This window comes from Perognathus longimembris, chromosome 17, assembly GCF_023159225.1.
Source record: "Perognathus longimembris pacificus isolate PPM17 chromosome 17, ASM2315922v1, whole genome shotgun sequence".
Classification (NCBI taxonomy): Eukaryota; Metazoa; Chordata; class Mammalia; order Rodentia; family Heteromyidae; genus Perognathus; species Perognathus longimembris.
In genome coordinates, this window is record NC_063177.1 from 30751127 (window position 1) to 30772340 (window position 21214).

At 36.6% G+C, this 21214-nt stretch overlaps 1 protein-coding gene across 3 annotated transcripts in view; it reads right to left on the minus strand.

Annotated features, from left to right (window-relative positions):
- Stxbp4 (syntaxin binding protein 4) overlaps nucleotides 1–21214 on the minus strand; it is a 121864-nt gene that overhangs the window by 46929 nt on the left and 53721 nt on the right. For all 3 annotated transcript variants that reach the window (XM_048366824.1, XM_048366825.1, XM_048366826.1), the window contains 3 exons: nucleotides 8772–8948; nucleotides 1143–1259; nucleotides 181–230 (listed from right to left, as the gene is read on the minus strand). In XM_048366824.1, the coding sequence (XP_048222781.1) occupies nucleotides 181–230; nucleotides 1143–1259; nucleotides 8772–8948 (344 nt within the window). The remainder of the gene's footprint in view (nucleotides 1–180; nucleotides 231–1142; nucleotides 1260–8771; nucleotides 8949–21214) is intronic.

Below are 21214 nucleotides of genomic sequence, written 5' to 3' on the forward strand. Positions count from 1 at the left end.
GAGATGGAATCCAAAACAATTATTACCTCTCACTTATTTCCAAAACATTAAGGAATATATCTGCAGGAACACTGCTGAGTTTTAAGATCAGTTAAGGTATTTTTGTTATTTTAGTCATAGTTGCTAGATGGAGCATGTAATCAGGGGCCATACTTCATGAAATCAGTTAAGTATTCTTACCTTATATTTGATAAAGGAGCAGAATTATCAGATAATACTTCTTGAATGGTCTGTCAACAAACAAGACAATGAAGGTGATATGTAAATTTGGCAGCTCTAAGAAATGTTTTTTCTTGCTTTTAAATATTTATAACCTCTCTCTTGTATTGATTAAACAGATGTTTCTGTTATGGAGGGGGGATCAATTATATCTACACAACATTGCAACAATAATAAAAATAGTAATGAAAATATTCCTTTAGAGAGAAAATGTTTATAAAATTAGGTACCTGAAATAAGGATTTTCAAAGAAGTAGTCATTAAAACAATACAGCTTTGGGATCATGTCATTCTCTCAATTATTTCCCCTAGCAGTTTACATTATTTTAGCCACTGTTCATTACCCAGGCAACTTAAATCTCCAGTATTTTAGCACTACTGTTTTGAGCCTTAATAATGCTTCACGAGGCACTAAGCACTGTGACATTTTTGTAAGTCAAATATCTATACATTTCCTAAAAAATGCCCTTAATACAGCATACAATTGATCCTGACAACTAAATCCAAAGGTGCTCAAGTTCTTTATACAAAAACGGCAGAGTATTTGTGTATATAATCAACACACATGCTCTTAAATACTTTAATTCATTTGTAGGCTACTTATATCTAATTTAATATCAATATTGTGGAAATGCTTTGTGATCTATTGATTCACAATAATGACAGGAGCAAGTATATACAAGTTCATTACATATGCAATTACTGTAGGCCTAATTACCCTACATGAATAAGACACAAGGTAAACAAAGAGAACCTGGTAAAGACCTGACCCTTCTTTGCAATGCTTGGGGCATTAATTTAAATTTTGATTGTGGGAACATTCAAGATTATTTTTTCCTGGAATACTTTCAATCAGCAATTGGTTGAGTCTGTAGATGTGTAACCCAACAAGAAGGAATAATACATGTAACAGAAATATTTACCTCTACAAAATGAAGAAGCTTTCTGGTGGATACCTCAAAAGCTTTTCGAGCCATTTCTGATTTTCGCAACTGGCAGTCAAGTACTGTGATTCTCTTCCTTAAATCTTGAACACTTTCCTAGATGAGATAGCAAAAGGAACATCTTACACAATTCTTTGATTTTACATAACCGTTCCCTATTTTCATTATCTTTGCTCCTATAACACACACCTTCTGACTTGAGGGGACATAACTAATTGCATGTCGATTTCCATCATACAACCTCCTTCATCCTCCTTTTTAGTTCCGCTCCCCCTCTTTGCCTATTTCTCTTTCCCTGTGCTTTATCCCTCCGATGGTCAGCAGCTTTCATTGAGGTGCTTTATGCTGCTTTCATATATAGTTGCAGTTATTCATCTGTTTTCTTTCTTTTCTCCTCCTAAGTCCTTTATGTGGATTCAGGTTGTTTATCCATATAAATATCTATATGGACATCTATACTTATGTCTATGAATATGCAAGTTTTTTAGGTCTAGCTTCCATAGATGAGAGAAAACACAACACTCTGAGCAATATTTGGAATTTTTTATATTTCACTCAATATGATGTTCTCTAATTCCATCCATTTACCTACAAATGACATAATAATTTCACTCCATGACTGGTTAAGAGCTTATCAATGCAAGAACCAAGTACTTATTTCCTTGATATTGTATATTGTTCTTTCAGTCTTCATTTAATTAATTAAAAAATTCCTTTCATTTACTGATTTTGCACTTGCTTTGTTTTTTCTCAGTATGAGAAGGTAATCAAATGACAATTTAAGAGTGCACTAGTTGCTGGGCATTCGTGGCTCACATCTGTTATCCTAGCTACTCAGGAAGTGGAGATGAGGCTTGTGGTTCAAAGCCAGCCTGGGCAGAAAAGTCTGTGAGACTCTTATCTCCAATTAACCATCACAAAATTGGAAGCAGAACAGTGGCTCAAAGTCCTCAAGTGCTAGCCTTGAGCACAAAAGCTCAGAGACAGCACAGAGGCCTTGAGTTCAAACCCTAGGACTGACCAAAAGAAGTGTATTAGTCAATTATCCTATGTTTGTCTATTTTCTGTAGTTTCTTCTACTGTTGATTTCTAGGTTTAATATGAAGTCTTTTCTGAACAATTTTGGTTTGTCTACATTAGATATCCACATTACATAGGTACTCCTGTTTGCTTTTGGACTCCTTGGCTTATGTAATGTTTCCCATCCTTTCATTTTAAGCTTATGTTTATTTTCACCAATGAGATCCATTACTTGCATCTTGATTCTCAATTCAATCCACTAGTCAGAATCCATTTCGAAGAACTGAGACAATTAATGTCATAGTCATTGTAGAAAGGTATGTGGCATTTCCTGTTGTATTGTTGTTTTTGTAGTGTTTGGTTCAGCTTCTCATTTGCTTATGTATTCCATCTGATAAGCTTTATTCTTTCCTGTATTTTCATGTTTGTATTCTCTTCCTTTTATGTGTGCATAGGAATCTTTTAGGTATTTTCTGCAACTATGTTTCAGTGGTTATGCATTCCTTTAGTTTGGGTTAATCATGGAAGGTTTCTTTTGTTTTTCCTTTGACTATGAATCATAACTTTGCTGGATACAGTAACCTAGGCTGACAATTATTTTCTTCCAAGATGGAGGGTTTTTCTTTTTTTTTGGGGGGGGGGTGTTTTTGTTTCTTCAGCTTGGTGTTTTAAAAGCCTCTTGTACTTGGTTAACCATCTTTTTTCCAAAATGTAGATTCTTCTGGTATGACTTCAGTGAATGTATTCTGTCTTTAGGTTGTGCCTCTTCGCCTTCTTCTGTGCCTATAATTTGTAGATTTAGTCTTTTAGTGATGTTCCAGAGGTCTTCAATGTTTTGGTGCTGTTTTTTTTAAATATATTTCTTATTTTTTTCCTTCCTGTATGAATGTTCTAAATCATTGCTTGTTTTCAAGTCCTAACATTCTATCTTATATTTGATTCAGTCAATTAAAGAGGCTTTCAACTATAATTTTTATTTGACCCACTGAACTTTTCATTTCCACAATTCAATCTGATTTTTTTATAATCTTTATTGAACTTATGTTTCTATAGTCTTCTTCACTTCATTCAACTGTTTAGTTGTATTCTCTTGGATCAATTTAAGCATGCATTTGTGTCTACTTTAATTTCATTAATCATAATTATAATCAGTGTTTTGAATTTTTCATTTAGGTCTCATCCACTTTACCATCATTAGAGTTCTTTATTGTGGAATTGTTTACATTTGGAGAAGTCATGTTTCCTTGTTTTTTGAGTTGTTTTTATTCCCTTCATATTTGTTGTATTTTAGTTCTGGGATTTGCACATCTGAGGCAAAGTAACTAGTTGGAGGTTTTAATTGCCTCAGTGTACAAAAATTTTTAAAATCATAATTCTGAAAATTCAACTATGTATTTAAAAATATCAATAAAAATTCTAAGTTTTTACTTTTTCTGGTGGAATCAGCATGCTACATCTAAAACAGATAATAAAAGATAAGAAGCAACCACACAGCCAACATACTTTTGAAGAAGAGTTAGAAAGATATTGTAAAATATATAGTAAGCAATCTGCTGTGCCATTTTCAAAGGTACACACACCAATGGAAAAGAATTAAGATCTCAATATATATGAAGCCTTGATATACAAGAATTGGTTTGCAGGTCAAGTAGGAAAGATGGGCCTTTTCAATAAACAATAAGCTACTTGGTTTCTCAATTAGAATAAAGAAGAATAAAATGGATCTCCACCTCATATAGTACAATTACTGAAAAGTAAAAATTTAAAACTTTTATAAGCACATAAATATATTCTTATAATCTTAGAGAGGGAAGGCTGCTGAAAAGGTAGGAAAAAAGCAAAAGATAATGAAAATTAACATTTTTTGTCCATTCCACACACAAGGGAAAAGACAGAGCACAAATTTGGCAGATTAATTTTTTTTTTTTTGGCCAGTCCTAGGCTGTGAACTCAGGGCCTGAGCACTGTCCCTGGCTTCTTTTTTTTTGCTCAAGGCTAGGACTCTGCCACTTGAGCCACAGCGCACTTCTGGCCATTTTCTGTATATGTGGTGCTGAGGAATCAAACCCAGGGCCTCATGTATACGAGGCAGGCTCTCCTGCCACTAGGCCATATCCCCAGCCCGGCAGATTAATTTTTATAACAGATTACTTAATAAAGGATTAGTAACCAGAAGAATTACTATATATCTATATAAAAACCCAATGAAAAAAATGACTGAGAGAAATTTCACAGAAAAATGCAAATATCTAATAAGTACATAAACCTATGCTCAAAGAGGTGTAGGAGAGCCCTAGTCCTGGTTGATGGCATGCAGTGTTCAAAAATCCAACAATGGCTGATGTCAAGCTACCAACCTGATGTTACTAAAAAAGGAGTTAAGAGCAATCAGTGGGCAGTGTTTGCTGGTCCTAGTAAATTGTTAGTAGCGAGGGGAATTAAAATTAAAGTCAAACATTAAATTAAATTAATTAAATTAAACATTACACTGAATAGACCTTCACAGTTGATAAAAATTAAAGGTAAAAGATAACAAAGAGTGAACTAAATAAATCACTACTTGCATTCATTATTGATAAGAGTACAAATTAGTTTAAAAATTTTAAACTAAATTAGGCATTTCTGTTTAACAGCCAACATATAATTATTCACTTTAGCAATTCTGCTGCTACCAAGCAATTTAAACCTGTGGTGCAGGATGTATGTAAAAATTGTTTTAAACAACATGATTCATGTTAGAATACAATTTTAAGCAACATGATTCACGTTAGAACACAGCAATCATTTGACTACTCATTAAATGCAGAATGGATAACTGTTCTGTGTGTACCTATGCAATAGAGTACAAAGAAAGATTCAAAATTCAAACTACTTGGAAATTACAAATCTGTGAGCTGATATAACAAATGTTAAAAAACCCAAACAAATATTTACTGAAGTAAACCAGAATAATAGAGATATTTTCTGTTCATATAACACTAATAAACAGAACAAACTTAAGGTATATAAGAATTATAAAATTTATTAAGAAAATAATATATATGAAGGGCAGTAAGTGGTTACTTATGAGGGCAAGGAGAGAAGATGGAATCAGAGGGATACTATGGGTTCTGAATGGATTAGTAATGTTTTATTCCTTAATCCCATAGTGAATAAAAAAGTAAATCCAAATACAAACAAGTAAATAGATAAAAATAAGAGATTACTATAATGAAAACAAATAAAAATATTATTAAAACAATCTGTGGGAGCTGGGAATATGGCCTAGTGGTAGAGTGCTTGTCTTGTATACAAGAAGCCTTGGGTTCGATTCCTCAGCACCACATATACAAAAAAAGCCAGGGTTGGGAATATGGCTTAATGGCAAGAGTGCTTGCCTCATATACATGAAGCCGTGGGTTCGATTCCCAGCACCACATATATAGAAGATGGCCAGAAGTAGTGCTGTGGTTCAAGTGGCAGAGTGCTAGCCTTGAGCAAAAAGAAGCCAGGGACAGTGCTCAAGCCCTGAGTCCAAGCCCCAGGACTGGCAAAAAGGAAAAAAAAAAAAAAAAAGCCAGAGTGGCCCTGTAGCTCAAGTGGTAGAGTGCTAGCCTTGAGCAAAAAGAAGCTAGGGACAGTGCTTAGGCCATAAGTCCAAGCCCCAGGAATGGCAAAAACAAAAACAATCTATGTTTTTACTAGTAACATATTAGACAATCTCTCTTTATGCAGTCTCACAAAACTTTAAATAGAAGTTTCTTTCCCCTTTTGCACTGATATTGATATTGGAACATGTTAAGATGCCCTCCTTGAATAAAAATGCTCAGAGACAGCTCTTTTAGACTTTTATTAAGAGGAATTAGAACTCTTTAGGCTAAAAACAGAATACTTGAACTAACTGTATTATAAGGCAGCAACAACAATAATAACAATCTAATTAGGACCAATATATTTCTGTTGGCAGTTGGAAGATAGTACAAATAATCTAAGATTTAAAAAACAAAAAAGATGGGGCTGGGAATAGGGCCTAGTGGTAAAGTGCTCACCTCGTATACATGAAGCCCTGGGTTTGATTCCTCAGCAACACACACACACACACACACACACACACACACACACACACACACACACATTTTTATATAGCTGGAAGTGGCGTTGTAGCTCAAGAGGTAGAGTGCTAGCCTTGAGCAAAAAGAAGCCAGGGATAGTACTCAGGCCCTGAGTCCATGCCCCAGGACTGGCAACAAAAACAAAACAAACAAAAAACACAAGAAAGACACTGGCTGGGCACCTGTGGCTCATGCTTATAATCCTAGCTACTCAGGAGGCTGAAATCTGAGGATCATGGTTCAAAGTCAGCTAGGGGAGGAGGGTCCATGAGACTCCAATTAACCACCAGAAAACTGGAAGTGGACCCACTGTGGGTCAGAGTGGTAGAGTGCTAGCCTTGAGCAAAAAAAGCTCAGAGACAGTGAACGCCCAGGCCTTGAGTTCAAGCCCCATGGCTGACCAAAAAACAAACAAACAAAAAACAGAAGAAAGAAACTGAATAACTTTATGTGACTCTCTTGAAAGTTAGCCTATTCTAATATACAGGGCTAAAAAGGGGAGGGAAAAAAAAGTGTCTGTACCTATCACAATAGTCCCCTTATGTTTGTACTATACATGGTACAGTTCAATATGCAAATGAAATAAAGAAATGTACGAGTGAATGAATGAGTAAAAAGGTATGTAAAGAAAAAAAAGCAAAAAGAAAGGAAGAAAGTAAAGAAGAGAAAAAAGGAGCTAGGGATGTAGCTCAGCGATAGAGTGCTGGACTAGCATGCATGAGGTCCTGGCTCAATCTCCAGCACTGCAAAACATCAAAACTAAAATAAAAATCTGAAGTACTAAACCCTGTTAATTTTCCCTCTAATAGTAACTATAATTATTACCCAAAGTGCCTTTGATATGTTGGTAATCCTTCAGGTAGTTTCATAATCTGATTAAAGTTACATGAAATACAACCTCTGGGAGAAAAATAATAAATGTATGTACTATTCCTAAGTATTGCTCTTTTCTCAGGCTATATGTTTTCTGTTGGCCCCGTGGTACTGTTAAAGGGACAGGGGCACTTTAGCCTTCTTGTGGAATCAAATAGACAGATAAAAGAAATGTTCCAATGGTTTACTAACAAAGAAAATTCCTGGTATTTTAATATTTGCTTTTGAAAACAAAAATTTATTTTATTTGTTCTTGTAATATTTATAGAACTTACCCTTTTCTGCCTACATATTCATTAATTATTTGAACTTACTTGATATTCCCCAAGTTAGGGATATTTATTTTTATAATTGAACAACTCTGTATCTTTTTCAACTTATTCAATTTTTCTATCTTACTTCACTGAACTATAATATATGTCTGTTACAGCTTTTGAAGGATGTTCAATGAACATAGTATGTACATTACAAAAATTAATATAATTTAAAAATTCCAAATGAAGAAAAGTTCACATTGCCGCCTGAAAAGCATTCACATTTTTCTATTCAAATTGAGAGGCTCTATAATGGAGCATTATTTTGTTCATTTTCTATTAAAATGAAAAACAAAAAAAAAATCCTAACTCCAAATTTCTTGGGGACTCAGTTTTGGCCTTGGTGGGGGAAGGGCGCCAAGAGTGAGACGCTGCCCTTCCCCCAGCCCTGGGACAGTGTAACAACCAGTCCCTCCCACCTTTCGCCCTCAACCGGAAAAGAACCCCCCCCTCCTGGGGGCGAACACGTGCGAGCCACCATGATAGGGATTTTCCAGCCCACAAAGGAAGTTTCATGACATCACCTGATGGGCAGTCCGGCTTAGCCAATGGCCCAAGTCCTAGCCTTTCCTGCCATTACTGCTATATAAGCCCCCCTCCCAATTAAATCCTTTGAGACTCATTCAACCATCACAGCATCTCCCTGATGCCTTCTTCTGCCTCCGCTCCTGACATGTGAGGGGATGGGGGGAGGGGAGGCTTCAGCAACCTTTCCTCAATTTAGCGTATTTCCATAGGAGTACGCCTTGGCCTTCTGCCGGTGGAAGGCAAGGCCGAGTGCTCTTTCATAGATTTTGGGGTTCAAGCATTTTCCCCGGGCGATCGGGGAGAAAGGGATCCGTCAGATCCCAACACAAATTTGGTTTCTTTATTATTACTTATCCCGGACCTTTTGAAAAAAAATTATTTAGCTCTCAAACTTCCTTGAGTTTTCTAACCAAATATCAAAAACCTATCCTTCAATCCTCTTCTCCTATCTCCACAGGACAAATCAAGAAGTTCAGAAACAGAAAGAGAAAACCAATCAATTAAATGCTAAATAGTTCCAGAACTGAATGTCTGAATAGAACAACACTGGTCAATGACCCAAATAAATTTGAGGCACATGCTTTTCCATCTCAAAGCCATGTGGATAAAGGCAGTCTCGCAACTTTCATGTTACCCTCTTCACAACATATCACCCTATCATTGAATAATAGAAGACAAACACTGACCTAGTTCAGGAGTGCAGATGAAAAGAAAATGAAAACAGGATACATGACAGCAGCAAGGAAACCATGGTAACTAGAAGGGAGGGTTGTTTTGCTTACTTTATTTTGGTCAGAATAATCAGCAAGCTGAGCCTTCAGCTCTGTAATCTCAGCCTCCAGCAGATGGATCACTTCTTCATAGTCCATTTCCATTCCATGTGCCTGTCTCTGCGCAGCTTCAGCAAGATGAATTCGACTGCGCAAAGCTCTTGTTTCTTCAACTACAGCTTTGGCTTCCTGAGGAGTTCAAAATTAGTGTTATTGGGTAAAAACAAAACAAAAGATGGAATAGTTCTGTATTCCACACAAAATACTTTCTTCTTCTGCTGGTTAGAATTCTAAGACTTAATATGCATGTGTTAATCACTTTTTCACATGCAAAATGAAATATATATTATTATATGGACCAGCTTCCTGGTCTTATTTTTTCCTTTGTTGGTTTCTTGGGATGGTTTTAGTATGAATTCCCTAACTTTACATACCTAGCATAATGCTAGGAAAATAAAAGAAGTTAAAGAGAATTAAAAATGGAAAAATACAAGAAAGCACTTAGTTTTAGACTAAAAGGTAAACTGAGACAAAACTGCTTTTCCATCTCACATAAGACAAGGCTCACATTCTAAAAAGGGCTCCTGCAACTTCATCACATGTAGCTGAGAGATGAAACCTAGACTAACCCAGGGGTAAAAGCTTTTTTCTAGATATCAGTCTCAATGCCTCACTTTTCATTTAAGGCACAAGATAGGATTTAATAGGAAAATATATAGCTGTATCAGTAGGATTCAAAGTGTATAAGGCATTTATTAAATACTTGTTCTACCTTAAGTGCTCTCTTGTAATTTTCTCATTTAATTTTTAGTAAAGCATTAGGAAAAAGGCATTATTAAAAAACTTTTCATACATTAGTGACTTAGAGTCACATACACAGAGAGTCAGAAAAGTCACATCACCTATTCAATTAATGAACTCGCACGCAGGTCTGCTTGACTCCAACATTAGTGCTTTCTCTTTACCATTTTACTCTGATTTTAAATAGCAAAGTCAACCAAAACAACAATCCACTATATACCACCCATATCCTACACCTTAGGAAGGGGTTAGGTAGCTAGTACCCCTTGTTCTCTCACAACGTTCTTTGGAGCTGGGTCAATGGCAGTCCCTGAGGACAGCAATAAAATTTAACACAGTAGCCACTATAATGTAAACCGTGTCTTTTTCTTTACTTGACATGAATTTCTCTCTCTTCTTTGCAATGGAACTTACTGCTCCCATTGCCATGTCTAATATTAAACTATGGAAATTTAAATTTTCTTGAAGCTATTATGAGGCATTTGCTTGAGCTTAAAAATATTTGAAGTGCTGAGAGGATTAGGAATGTGAACACCTTCTTAAGGGTCAGTTTTGCACTCATACATTCAATAATTAATATTAAGTACTTATATGCCAAGTTCTAGAATAGGCAGTGAATAGTAAAGACAGAAAACTTTCATTCTTGTCCCTCAAAATCTGCAGTTGATTTGGCAAAGTTGCAGGATATAAAATAAACCTTCAAAAATCAACGGCCTTTCTCTATGCTAACAACCCGAAGACCGAGGCTGAAATCAGGAAAGCAACTCCTTTTGCAATAGCCCCCCAAAACATAAAATACCTAGGAATAACCCTAACCAAAGAAGTGAAAGACCTCTTTGAAGAGAACTTTAAAAGCTTGAAAAATGAAATTAAGTCAGAACTAAGAAAATGGAAAAACCTCCCATGCTCCTGGATTGGGAGGATTAATGTAATCAAAATGGCAATATTGCCAAAGGCTATCTACAAATTCAATGCAATACCCATTAATATCCCAACACCATTCTTTAATGAAATAGAGGAAGCAATCCAGAAATTCATATGGAACAATAAAAGACCTAGAATAGCAAAAACACTCCTAAGCAGAAAGAACAGTGCTGGAGGAATTACAATACCCAACTTCAAGCTGTATTATAAAGCTATAGTAATAAAAACAGCTTGGTATTGGCACCGGAACAGGCCTGAAGACCAATGGAACAGAATTGAAGCCCCAGAATTAAACCCACAGAACTATGCCTACTTAATCTTTGATAAAGGAGCTAAAACAATAGTATGGAAGAAAGATAGCCTCTTTAACAAGTGGTGCTGGCAAAACTGGCTCAACACATGCAACAAACTAAAACTAGATCCTTATATATCACCCTGCACCAAAATCAATTCCAAATGGATTAAAGACCTTGAAATCAAAACAGGCACCCTGAAAACACTAAAGGAAGGAGTAGGAGAAACACTTGGGCTCCTTGGCGCAGGATGGAACTTCCTTAACAAAGACCCAGAAAGGCTACAAATCAAAGAAAGGTTGGAAAAATGGGACTGCATCAAACTGCAGAGCTTCTGCACGGCAAAGGACATAGCTCGCAAGATAAACAGAAAGCCCACAGACTGGGAGAAGATCTTTACCGGACATTCAACAGACAAAGGCCTCATCTCTAAAATATATGCAGAACTAAAAAAATTACCTTCTTCCAAAACAAAACTGCAAAGAACCAATAGCCCCCTCATCAAGTGGGCTAAAGACTTACAAAGAGACTTCTCTGATGAGGAAATGAGAATGGCCAATAGACATATGAAAAAATGCTCTACATCACTGGCCATAAAGGAAATGCAAATCAAAACAACATTGAGATTCCATCTCACCCCAGCAAGAATGTCATATATCAAGAAAACTAATAATAACAATTGTTGGAGGGGATGTGGCCAAAAGGGAACCCTACTTCATTGTTGGTGGGAATGTAAACTGGTTCAGCCACTCTGGCAAGCAGTATGGAGATTCCTCAGAAGGCTCAATATACAACTCCCCTATGACCCAGCAGCCCCACTGTTGGGTATCTATCCAAAAGCCCACAAACAAAATCACAGTAATGCCACCAGCACAACAATGTTCATCGCAGCACAATTTGTCATAGCGAGAAGCTGGAACCAACCCAGATGCCCCTCCATAGATGAATGGATCAGGAAAATGTGGTACATTTACACAATGGAATTTTATGCCTCTATCAGAAAGAATGACATTGTTCCATTTGTAAGGAAATGGAAGGACTTGGAAAAAGTTATACTAAGTGAAGTGAGCCAGACCCAAAGAAACATGGACTCTATGGCCTCCCTTATTGGGAATAATTAGTACAGGTTTAGGCAAGCCATAGCAGAGCATCACAAGGCCCAATAGCTATACCCTTAGAAACACATAAGATGATGCTAAGTGAAATGAACTCCATGTTAGGGAAACAAGTGATATATCACAGCTGTAACTACTTTCAACATCCTATGTGTATGTGTAGTTTCTATTATTGATGATGTTTTGTATCACCTTCCTATGTTTGTACCTACACTATCTCTGTAATCTTATCTGAGTATATTGGAAACCGTGTTTACTGGTATTGGAAGTAGGAAATTCAAAGGGAATACCAAATTCGAGAGACACAGGGTAAAAAAAGAGAAATAACTACAAAAGCAATACTTGCAAAACTGTTTGGTGTAAGTGAACTGAACACCTGGGGGGGGAGGGAAAGGGGGGGAGGGAGGGGGGCATGAGGGACAAGGCAACAAACAGTACAAGAAATGTATCCAATGCCCAACGTATGATACTGTAACCTCTCTGTACGTTAGTTTGATAATAAAAATTTGAGAAAAAAAAATCTGCAGTTGAATGTGAAGAAACAGATGGTGAAGATTTTCTGGAGAAAACATCAGATTAGAGACCCACTGAAGGGACAGAGATGTGATTTCCCAAGGAGGACCTTTTTGAGCAAAAGGAACCATTTGTGTAAATGCTCTGAAGTGGGACTGTGTGTTGTATATTCAGAAAACAGTAAGGAGGCCAATGAGACATCAGTAGTAAGCAGGAAAGGAGAGAATAAGTCATAGTCAGATATGATAGCAGAGTGAGTATGGCAGTGGGCTGAAGTGCAGGGGCAGACATCACGTAGTTAATAGGCTATTCTAGGGCTTTTTACTGGGGCGGGGTAAGGAAAGTGACTAGTGGGCTTGAACTTTAAAGTGATAAGTGATATGATCTGTCTTAAGTTTTAAGAGGATTACTGTCACTACTCAGTTGACAGTAAGTCAGAAGAGGACAGGCAAAGTTAACTGTGGCTTAGACAAGTGTGTCAGTAGCCGAGATGGTGGGAAGCACTTAGATTCTAAATATAATTTAGAAGTAGAGCCAGGAGGCTAGGCCATCAATGATGTTTATTGAGGAGACAATAGAAAAAATCATAGACAATAGAAAAAAATCATGTTATGTGATAAAAATACAAAGGGGCTGATGTTACTCATCCTTTTTTCTGGCTCAGCTTAGAACATTATGTAGAAGTTTAAGATAAACCAGAGGAAGGAAAGAGTAAATGGTAGACAAAACAAAAACCAGAAACCAAAATGTGAGCAAAAGAAGAGACAAGAAGAAATGGGGCATATTTGAGAAATAATATCAGATGGACTTTGATTGGACTTTTGACTTCCTATGGGGAAGTAATTAATAATTAAAATGATAATAATAGTTGTGGAGAACAAAAGGAAGGGCCACGTTCTGGCAGAAATAGATAGATAGAGGAGTTTGTACCTGGGGGAGTCTTGAGGTCTTTGACGTGAAAAATGATATGGAAAAAAATGTTTATACAAGAAATGTATCCAATGCCCAACGTATGAAACTGTAACCTCTCTGTACATCAGTTTGATAATAAAAATTTGAAAAAAAAAAAAAAAAGGAGGGTTTCAGGTGCTATGACTCATGACAGTCATAGCAGCTACTTGGGAAGCAGAGATAGAATAGTGATCTGAGGGCAGACTAGGAGTTAGCCTAAGACACTATCTGAAAAACAAAGCAAAAGAAAAAGACTGCCAGACCTGTGGTGGGAGCATGATTCACATGGTAAAATGCTTATTTAGTAAGTGTGAAGCCCTGGGTTCAATTCCCAATACTGCGGGAGAAAGCATATTTAGAGGAAGCAATCCTGTAGCAAGTGCAGGGAAGAGAGGGATATGGCTAGCCAACAATAGAGGGTGTGGCCTTCCACACGTTTCAAAGAACGTTTGTATTCTTATATCGAAAGTAATTGTCTTATAGTAGAGGGGCACCTGGGAAGAAAAAGGATGTCTACCTTGCCCACCACATCTGGCAATCCAGTTCCGGCAATCCAAGAAAGTCATCAGTAACATACTGGGTCAAGTTCATACCAGACTGTAGGTGCTCACATGGGAGGTAATGGCTTACAGTGCCAGTTCTATTGTAAATGTCTTATGTGTCATCTTGGCTAATCTTCTCACCAGGATATGAGGTGTGTCTGTTTACACCCTCATTTTTTTTTTTTTTTTTTTTTGGCCAGTCCTGGGCCTTGGACTCAGGGCCTGAGCACTGTCCCTGGCTTCTTCCCGCTCAAGGCTAGCACTCTGCCACTTGAGCCACAGCGCCGCTTCTGGCCGTTTTCTGTATATGTGGTGCTGGGGAATCGAACCTAGGGCCTCGTGTATCCGAGGCAGGCACTCTTGCCACTAGGCTATATCCCCAGCCCCTACACCCTCATTTTACATAGGTCAAACCACATGCAGAAAGCTTCAGTAACTTTCTCACAATCACACACATAGCAAGTGGAAAGCTGAGATTTGTTCCATGCACATGGTTCAATTATAAACTTTATGTTCTTGGCCTATAAAGCCATCAAATCCAGAAAATGCTCTATCAAACAAGCAAAAAAAAAAAAATCACTCCTAGTAACATTATCAAGGACTAGCCCTATACTCATCTGGAATGTGGCCCTCAGAGTAGACACAAGCACATGTGGAGGTGACTATACTGATTCCCATTTTCTACTCAACCAGGCTAAAACAAACAAAAATATCCTGCCTCAAAAGTAAAAGAGAGGAAGGGCAGAAAATCCACTCTAGCTGTAGTGAAGAATAACTAATTTGATGATTTGTCTTCTTCACACTCACTTCATGTGGTTTTTATTCCTCTATAAAAACAGCACTTTTATTTTTGTTCAAAGAATGCTAGTTAATTAAATGAAGACTCTAGATGGCGTTTATTCAGCCATTCTAGTGCATTGACAGCAATACAGTGTGAAATGCGGCTGGGTGGTAAAAGATGCAGAGGTTTTGATGCTGAATAAATTCATGCTATTTCTTTTGTAAATGTATAACTGTCAGGCTGGTGAATGTGACCCCTTAGCAAAGTTCTAGCCTAGTTCCCATTGAATGGCTGTTTAAAAGATCAGTCAGTGCATGGAAATGGTGACTTTTAGAGGAAACAGGAAAGAAAAGATAACAGCAGTATGCCGGATTTAGTAATAGAGCATCATATCAATCCATTTTCTTTTTTCTTCCCAGGCTGCCTTCTAATAAATAACTGCAAAGCCTTCCATGTCAGTAATATCTGAGTCTGAATTTTCCCAGTACCTCATCATGAGTCGGGAGAAATGCTGTCACCAATTTACTGATTTACTTTGTATGGGAGCTTAATGCAGAATAAAAGCTAGATCATAAAAGAAAAGCAAGGCAGGAAAATAAATCAGAAGAATCAACATACGTATCATTTATTTTACTGCTAAGTAGTATGAGCAAATTTAGCCGAAGAAGTATGAAGAATAATCTGTCTTGGATTTTTTTTTTTGCATGGGGTAGGGGGAACAACACTAAGGAACCGCCTCCAGATCACATTGCCCCTTTAAAATAAGGAGTTTCCTCCCAATAATTTCACAAGGAATCTTTAGAAAAGATGGGACCAAATTCTCCTTAAAAACATAATTCAATCTAATGAAAATCTTTGCAGTCTGCTGAGACAAGTGTCTTAGTTATGTGATTATGTTGGGATTAAGGGCAGTCTAAACTAGGGAAAGGACAATTTGTTATGTCTTATTTTTTCTATACACAAAGCAACATATCCTCCAACAAAAGAAAACAACCCCCCCACCCCCCACTCCCCAGCATGGTACCCTGCTTGTCCAGAATAAAAAGCATGTGCCTTGGATGAGATTTATTTAGGTTAGTAACTAAGATCTGGGATTTTTTTTTTCTTTTCACTTTTTGGCTCTGAGAGAGCTGCTTCATTTACATAGTAGGCTATAACACCTTTCTTTTAAGACTAAGAACAACTCTTACAGTAGAGGGTTAAAGAAATGATTACAGTCCTGTCCTTGGTACCGTTTTTCCCTTTCCTTTTCACTGTTTTAGAAAAATAGGTCTAATGACCTATGCTATCAATGAGCCTGACTAGATAATTTATTAAGGCTTTCCTGAGACAGTCAATTAGTAATAGCAGCGCTTGAACTTTAGAGAAGTTTTTTTGGAGACATCATTTTCACGTGCCTTTTTTTTTAATGCTAGCAAAAATTATGTAAAACCATTTCCTCTGTAGTTATGAGTTCTAACGGCTCCCTAAAGTAGCAGGAAGGAGCCATTAACTACAGTTACACATTGGTAATTAGGCTAGCATATCCAGATCACTAACCCTGGAAAGTTCCGTTAATTTTAAACCAATCAGTAAATCTTCCAGATGTCAATGTCTGACAGGAGAAAACAGGAGAGTGCAAAGAGATATATATGTTTCAGTGTAACATAGGCTACCGAGTCCAAAAGAATACATGTCTTATCAGCTTCCCACATTCATGCATTTGAAAACCTTTCTTGGTCATGGCCCATGATAGCTGATGAAAAAGATGAAGGGTTACTGTCAGAAGAAGGTTATTCAGTAAAAAATGCTTAAAATTGAATACAAGCTATGTACATAACTTGAGGGTAGGGATGGGATAAGAAAGCCAGGAAAGGATGACATCAAGATGCATTGTATTCATAACTTGAGTTCTGGAATTGAAAACCATTTGTACAATTTTCTAATAAAAACAGACAAAAAGCAGGTTATATCTATTATCCTTAACTTGTGTATCAGACTCACTTTTACTACCACTCTGAAAGGATAATTTCCAATGCTTTACAGATACCTTTCTGGATGAATTTACAACTCACCACACAATCATGGGTACAGATGGGAGAGAATCTGAGTTCACAGAACTTAAATACCTCTGACAGAAACTCTCTCTTCTCTTCCTTTATCCCTCTCTGTGTACATTCATTCCTGTTACTCCATGGCCTCACTTAATCAGCCATTAAGCACTGGGTCTTTATCTATGATGTAACTGGCAGCCATTTCTGGATACCATTTGTAATATCACATTACCCATCCAAATCTTTGCCACCTTACGCGTGGGATACTAATAAAAATCACGAATACCTGTCTATTGTGCTCTTCAGCATAATGAGATCTACATATTTCTGAAGGATCAATTTTCTTAAAATATTGCTCAAATTTAAGTATGTCATTCATGATAAATATATCCCTACTTCCCATACTTCAAAGTTCTTCACTGCCTATTTCAGATCAACCTTTCACTCTAGTGCATTCAACTCTCTTACATTACCAATCCAATGTTAAAATCCCAGACTACATTCTCCCACTTTGAAGATGCTGTTGGTAACACCATTCCATGAGGTATATATGCTTTTCCCTCTATCCACTTCTCATCTGTTCTTCGAAATCTGCCTCAGCTTTCAACCTAATTTTTCTAATGATAGTATAGATAATATAGTATAGATATAGATAGTATAGATAATGGTTTTTATCCTTTATAAAATCTGTTGTCTATAATTAATCACAGAGTATTTACCCTTTCCTACTTCTATCTTGAAGTGGCATTAAAATATTTTATTATTTAACTTTTTAATATCAAAGGGTCTTGATTGCCCAAATTAGAAAAAGAAGTTGAGACTATATAGCCTATTCACATACTGTGAATAGGTGTTTCACTCAACAGTAAATGAGAAAGAAGTGAGCATGAAAATAACTGAGCAGAAAATAACAATTTCACTTTTCATATATAATAATCATTAGAGACCTTTGTTATTCAGCAAGAACCTTTCATAGGAATATTTCTTCATAAACATTTTTTTTTTTTTTTTTTTTTTTTTTTTTTTTTTGGCCAGTCCTGGGCCTTGGACTCAGGGCCTGAGCACTGTCCCTGGCTTCCTTTTGCTCAAGGCTAGCACTCTGCCACTTGAGCCACAGCGCCACTTCTGGCCGTTTTCTGTAAATGTGGTGCTGGGGAATTGAACCCAGGGCCTCATGTATATGAGGCACGCACTCTTGCCACTAGGCCATATCCCCAGCCCCGTATAAACATTTTTGATTTTAGGTGAATATTAGAATTACATATCATTAAATAACTGTATGATCTATCAAGCAAATGAGTATATAAAAACCTAGAAAAATAAAGCAAACATCAAGGTTGAAAAAGAGTAGTTATACTTAATTGCTTTCTTTTTTATTATATGCAAGATTAAAAAATTATACATACTAATTTATATTTCCTTTAAAAATGACAACTTCCCAACATGACATTATAATCAAAAATATTTCTTCCAACCCTACCCAATTCTTTATTCCACAATTTATACAGAAATACTTTCTTGTACACTGTGTGAAATGGATATCTTGCTAGATTAAGAAGCAAACATTTCTTAGTTTGTATGTTAAACACAAATGCGTCCTTTTGCAAAGGAAGATTTTCTAAAGGAAAATCAAGTCATTAAAATTATAATTAGATCTAATTAAGCTTCCCTAGAGTTGTCAACTACTTTACCTGTACTCTTAAATATCAATGAAAAGCAAAGAAACAATTTCAATCTCTTTTGTGACTAGGTCCCTAACTAAGAACTGATGCCTAAGTAAGTACAGCTAACTGAAAATTTTCACATGTAAATATCTGATATTTCACAATGTAAGTATCAACTACTTAAACCTTATTTTGGCATTATATTTAACACTCAACATGTATTTTCTTATTTAGTGATGGTTGACATAAACCTAAACTATTTTCTAATTCTGGTTACCAACATACCAAAAGAACATTTACAGTGTTGGAAGGTTTCTTTCACAATCATAGTTTAAAACCTTCTTCTCGGTGCAGGTAGCTCATGCTAGTAATCCTAACAACTCAGGAAGCTGAGATCTGAGATCACTATTAGAAGCCAGTCCAGGCAGAAAAGTCCTTGAGAGTCTTATTTTCAGTAAACTACTCATAAAAAGCTGTAAGTGACACTGTGGCTCAAGTGGCAAAGTGCTAGCCTTAAGCACAAAGGGGCTCAAGGACAGCACCCAGGCCCCAAGTTCAAGACCCAGGACTGGCAAACAGAGAAAGAGGTCTGGGATTTAAGGAGGATATAGTTGTGAAACAGAAATGAATTCCTTTCTAAAGATTTAGATAAGTTAAAAAGATCCAAATGACTAGACTCTTTAAGTTGATTTGTAAGAACAGAAGTGGCTGAGGCTAATGTCTATAATTCTAGCTACTTAGGAGGCTAAGATCTGAGGATCACATTTCAAAGCCAGCCCACACAGGAAAGTCCTTGAGACTCTTACCTCCAATTAACCACCAAAAAGCTGAAATGGAACTGTGGCCTCAAATGGTAGAGAACTAGTCTTGAGCAAAAAAACTCAGGAGCAAAATCTAGGCCTTGAGTTCAAGCACCAAAACCAGCCAGCAACAATAACAGTAACTGGGCTGGGAATGTGGCTTAGTGGTAGAGTGCTTGCCTAGCATGCATAAATCCCTGGGTTGATTCCGCAGCACCACATAAACAGAAGAAGCTGGAAGTGGCTCTGTGGCTCAAGTGGTAGAGTGCTAGCCTTGAGCAAAAAGAAGCCAGGAACAGCGCCTAGGTCCTGAGTTCAAGGCCCAGGACTGGCAAAAAAAGAAAACAACCCCATCTCCCCAGACAACAACAGCAACAACGAATAGAAATAGCCATCAAGATAACAGAAAAAGGAAGGATAAGGAAGGAAGAGGAGAGGAAGAAAGGGAATGAGTTAGAGGGGGAGGGAATGAAAGAAGGAGGAAAGGAAGAAAGAAAAGGAAATAAGGGAAGGAAATGAAGGAGGAAGGAGAGAAGAGTATGCTACAGTATTTAAGGCATATATAAAACTATAACATTTGTTACCTAAGAGGTATATGATGGGCACTCCCCAAATGCATATTTATAGAGAAAACAATTGTAAAGACCAACTAACCCGAAACAGATCCAAGATTATATAAGAACTTACTCTGTAATGTTGGAATATATAGTATAACATGTAGTTGCTACAACAAACCAATGTGAAAAAAAACCTGAAAAGTGTAGACTCTTGTATCTATAAAAATGTGAATTGGGGATTTTGATAAATATACATCTGAGATATGGTAAGAATTATTTTTTTCAAAGTATTAATGAAGGAAAGAAAAATCATGAAAAATAAATTCTACAACACAAAAAATGATATTTGCAAACAACAGAAAAATTGGAATAGCCATTTATATACAAACTTGGGTTTTTTAATGGAAGGAATTTGGTAAATGACCTTACAACAAAGAAATCTCATGTATTGGTCTGGGGAAAAAGAAAAACAGCAAGTAAGGTAAGAATATGAGAGGAGAGAAGAGGAAAAAGCATGAGACAGGGGCGCAGAAAAGATAAGACAAATATGGCAAGAGGGACACTAGTAATCATATAAGAAAACCAGCTGCTTTCATTACTGAGAAATTGTAAAGAAAATAATCATCTAGAGTTTAATTATCCTTAGCTATCTAACATGGGTGATAACAAATTTAAGTAAAATACTTTATGGCTCATTTACATGGGGTTAGGTATAACAAGAGAAATCTTGATTTAAACTCATAAATATTTTTGTGAATAAATCATTTACTACCCTGACAGGAGCTCTATGTTGAAGTAAGAACATTGAAAGTGTTTCTCACACAGCAAACTGCCTTATCACCACTTCCTGCCATGAGAAAACTTACTGGTTTGTCGGTCAAATTAATATATATTGCTTCAACATTAAAAAAAAGAACGTAAGTGCTTGCCATTCATGTAGATCTTTCAAATATATCCTGAGAAGTGCTTTCTCAGCAACTGATAAGGGAGTTTGAGAGATATATGTTTGTTAGTTTTTAGGTAAATATGAAAAATTACAGGGAGTAATGTGACATTTGTGTCTGAATATATCTCTAAGAACTTACAAGCTCCATGGTAGCTTTTATAAAATGCTTTCTAGAAACTGATGGCTTTGCTCTTTTTCTTTGTTCTTACTAGATTGAAAACTCTTTATAGACTGTGTGTCTGCCTGCATGGTGCTACGATAAATATTTGATATAAATATTTTAGAAATTCTTTGGCTAAAAGTCTAAGTTACTATAGGCAAGTATGAAAGCAGCTGTTGAGAAGTGTGTATGTGACCCTTAGAGTATGGAATCACAAACAATCATATCACCACCTACTTAAGTAGGCCAACCTGCTCTAGGCAATGCTATAATCAAACGCAGGGCTTCTATAAAAAAGTAAACTGCTCTCTCTTCCAAAGAAATCCACATTGAAAATTTGGTGACTCAAGTTAATACACCACAATTAAAACGACT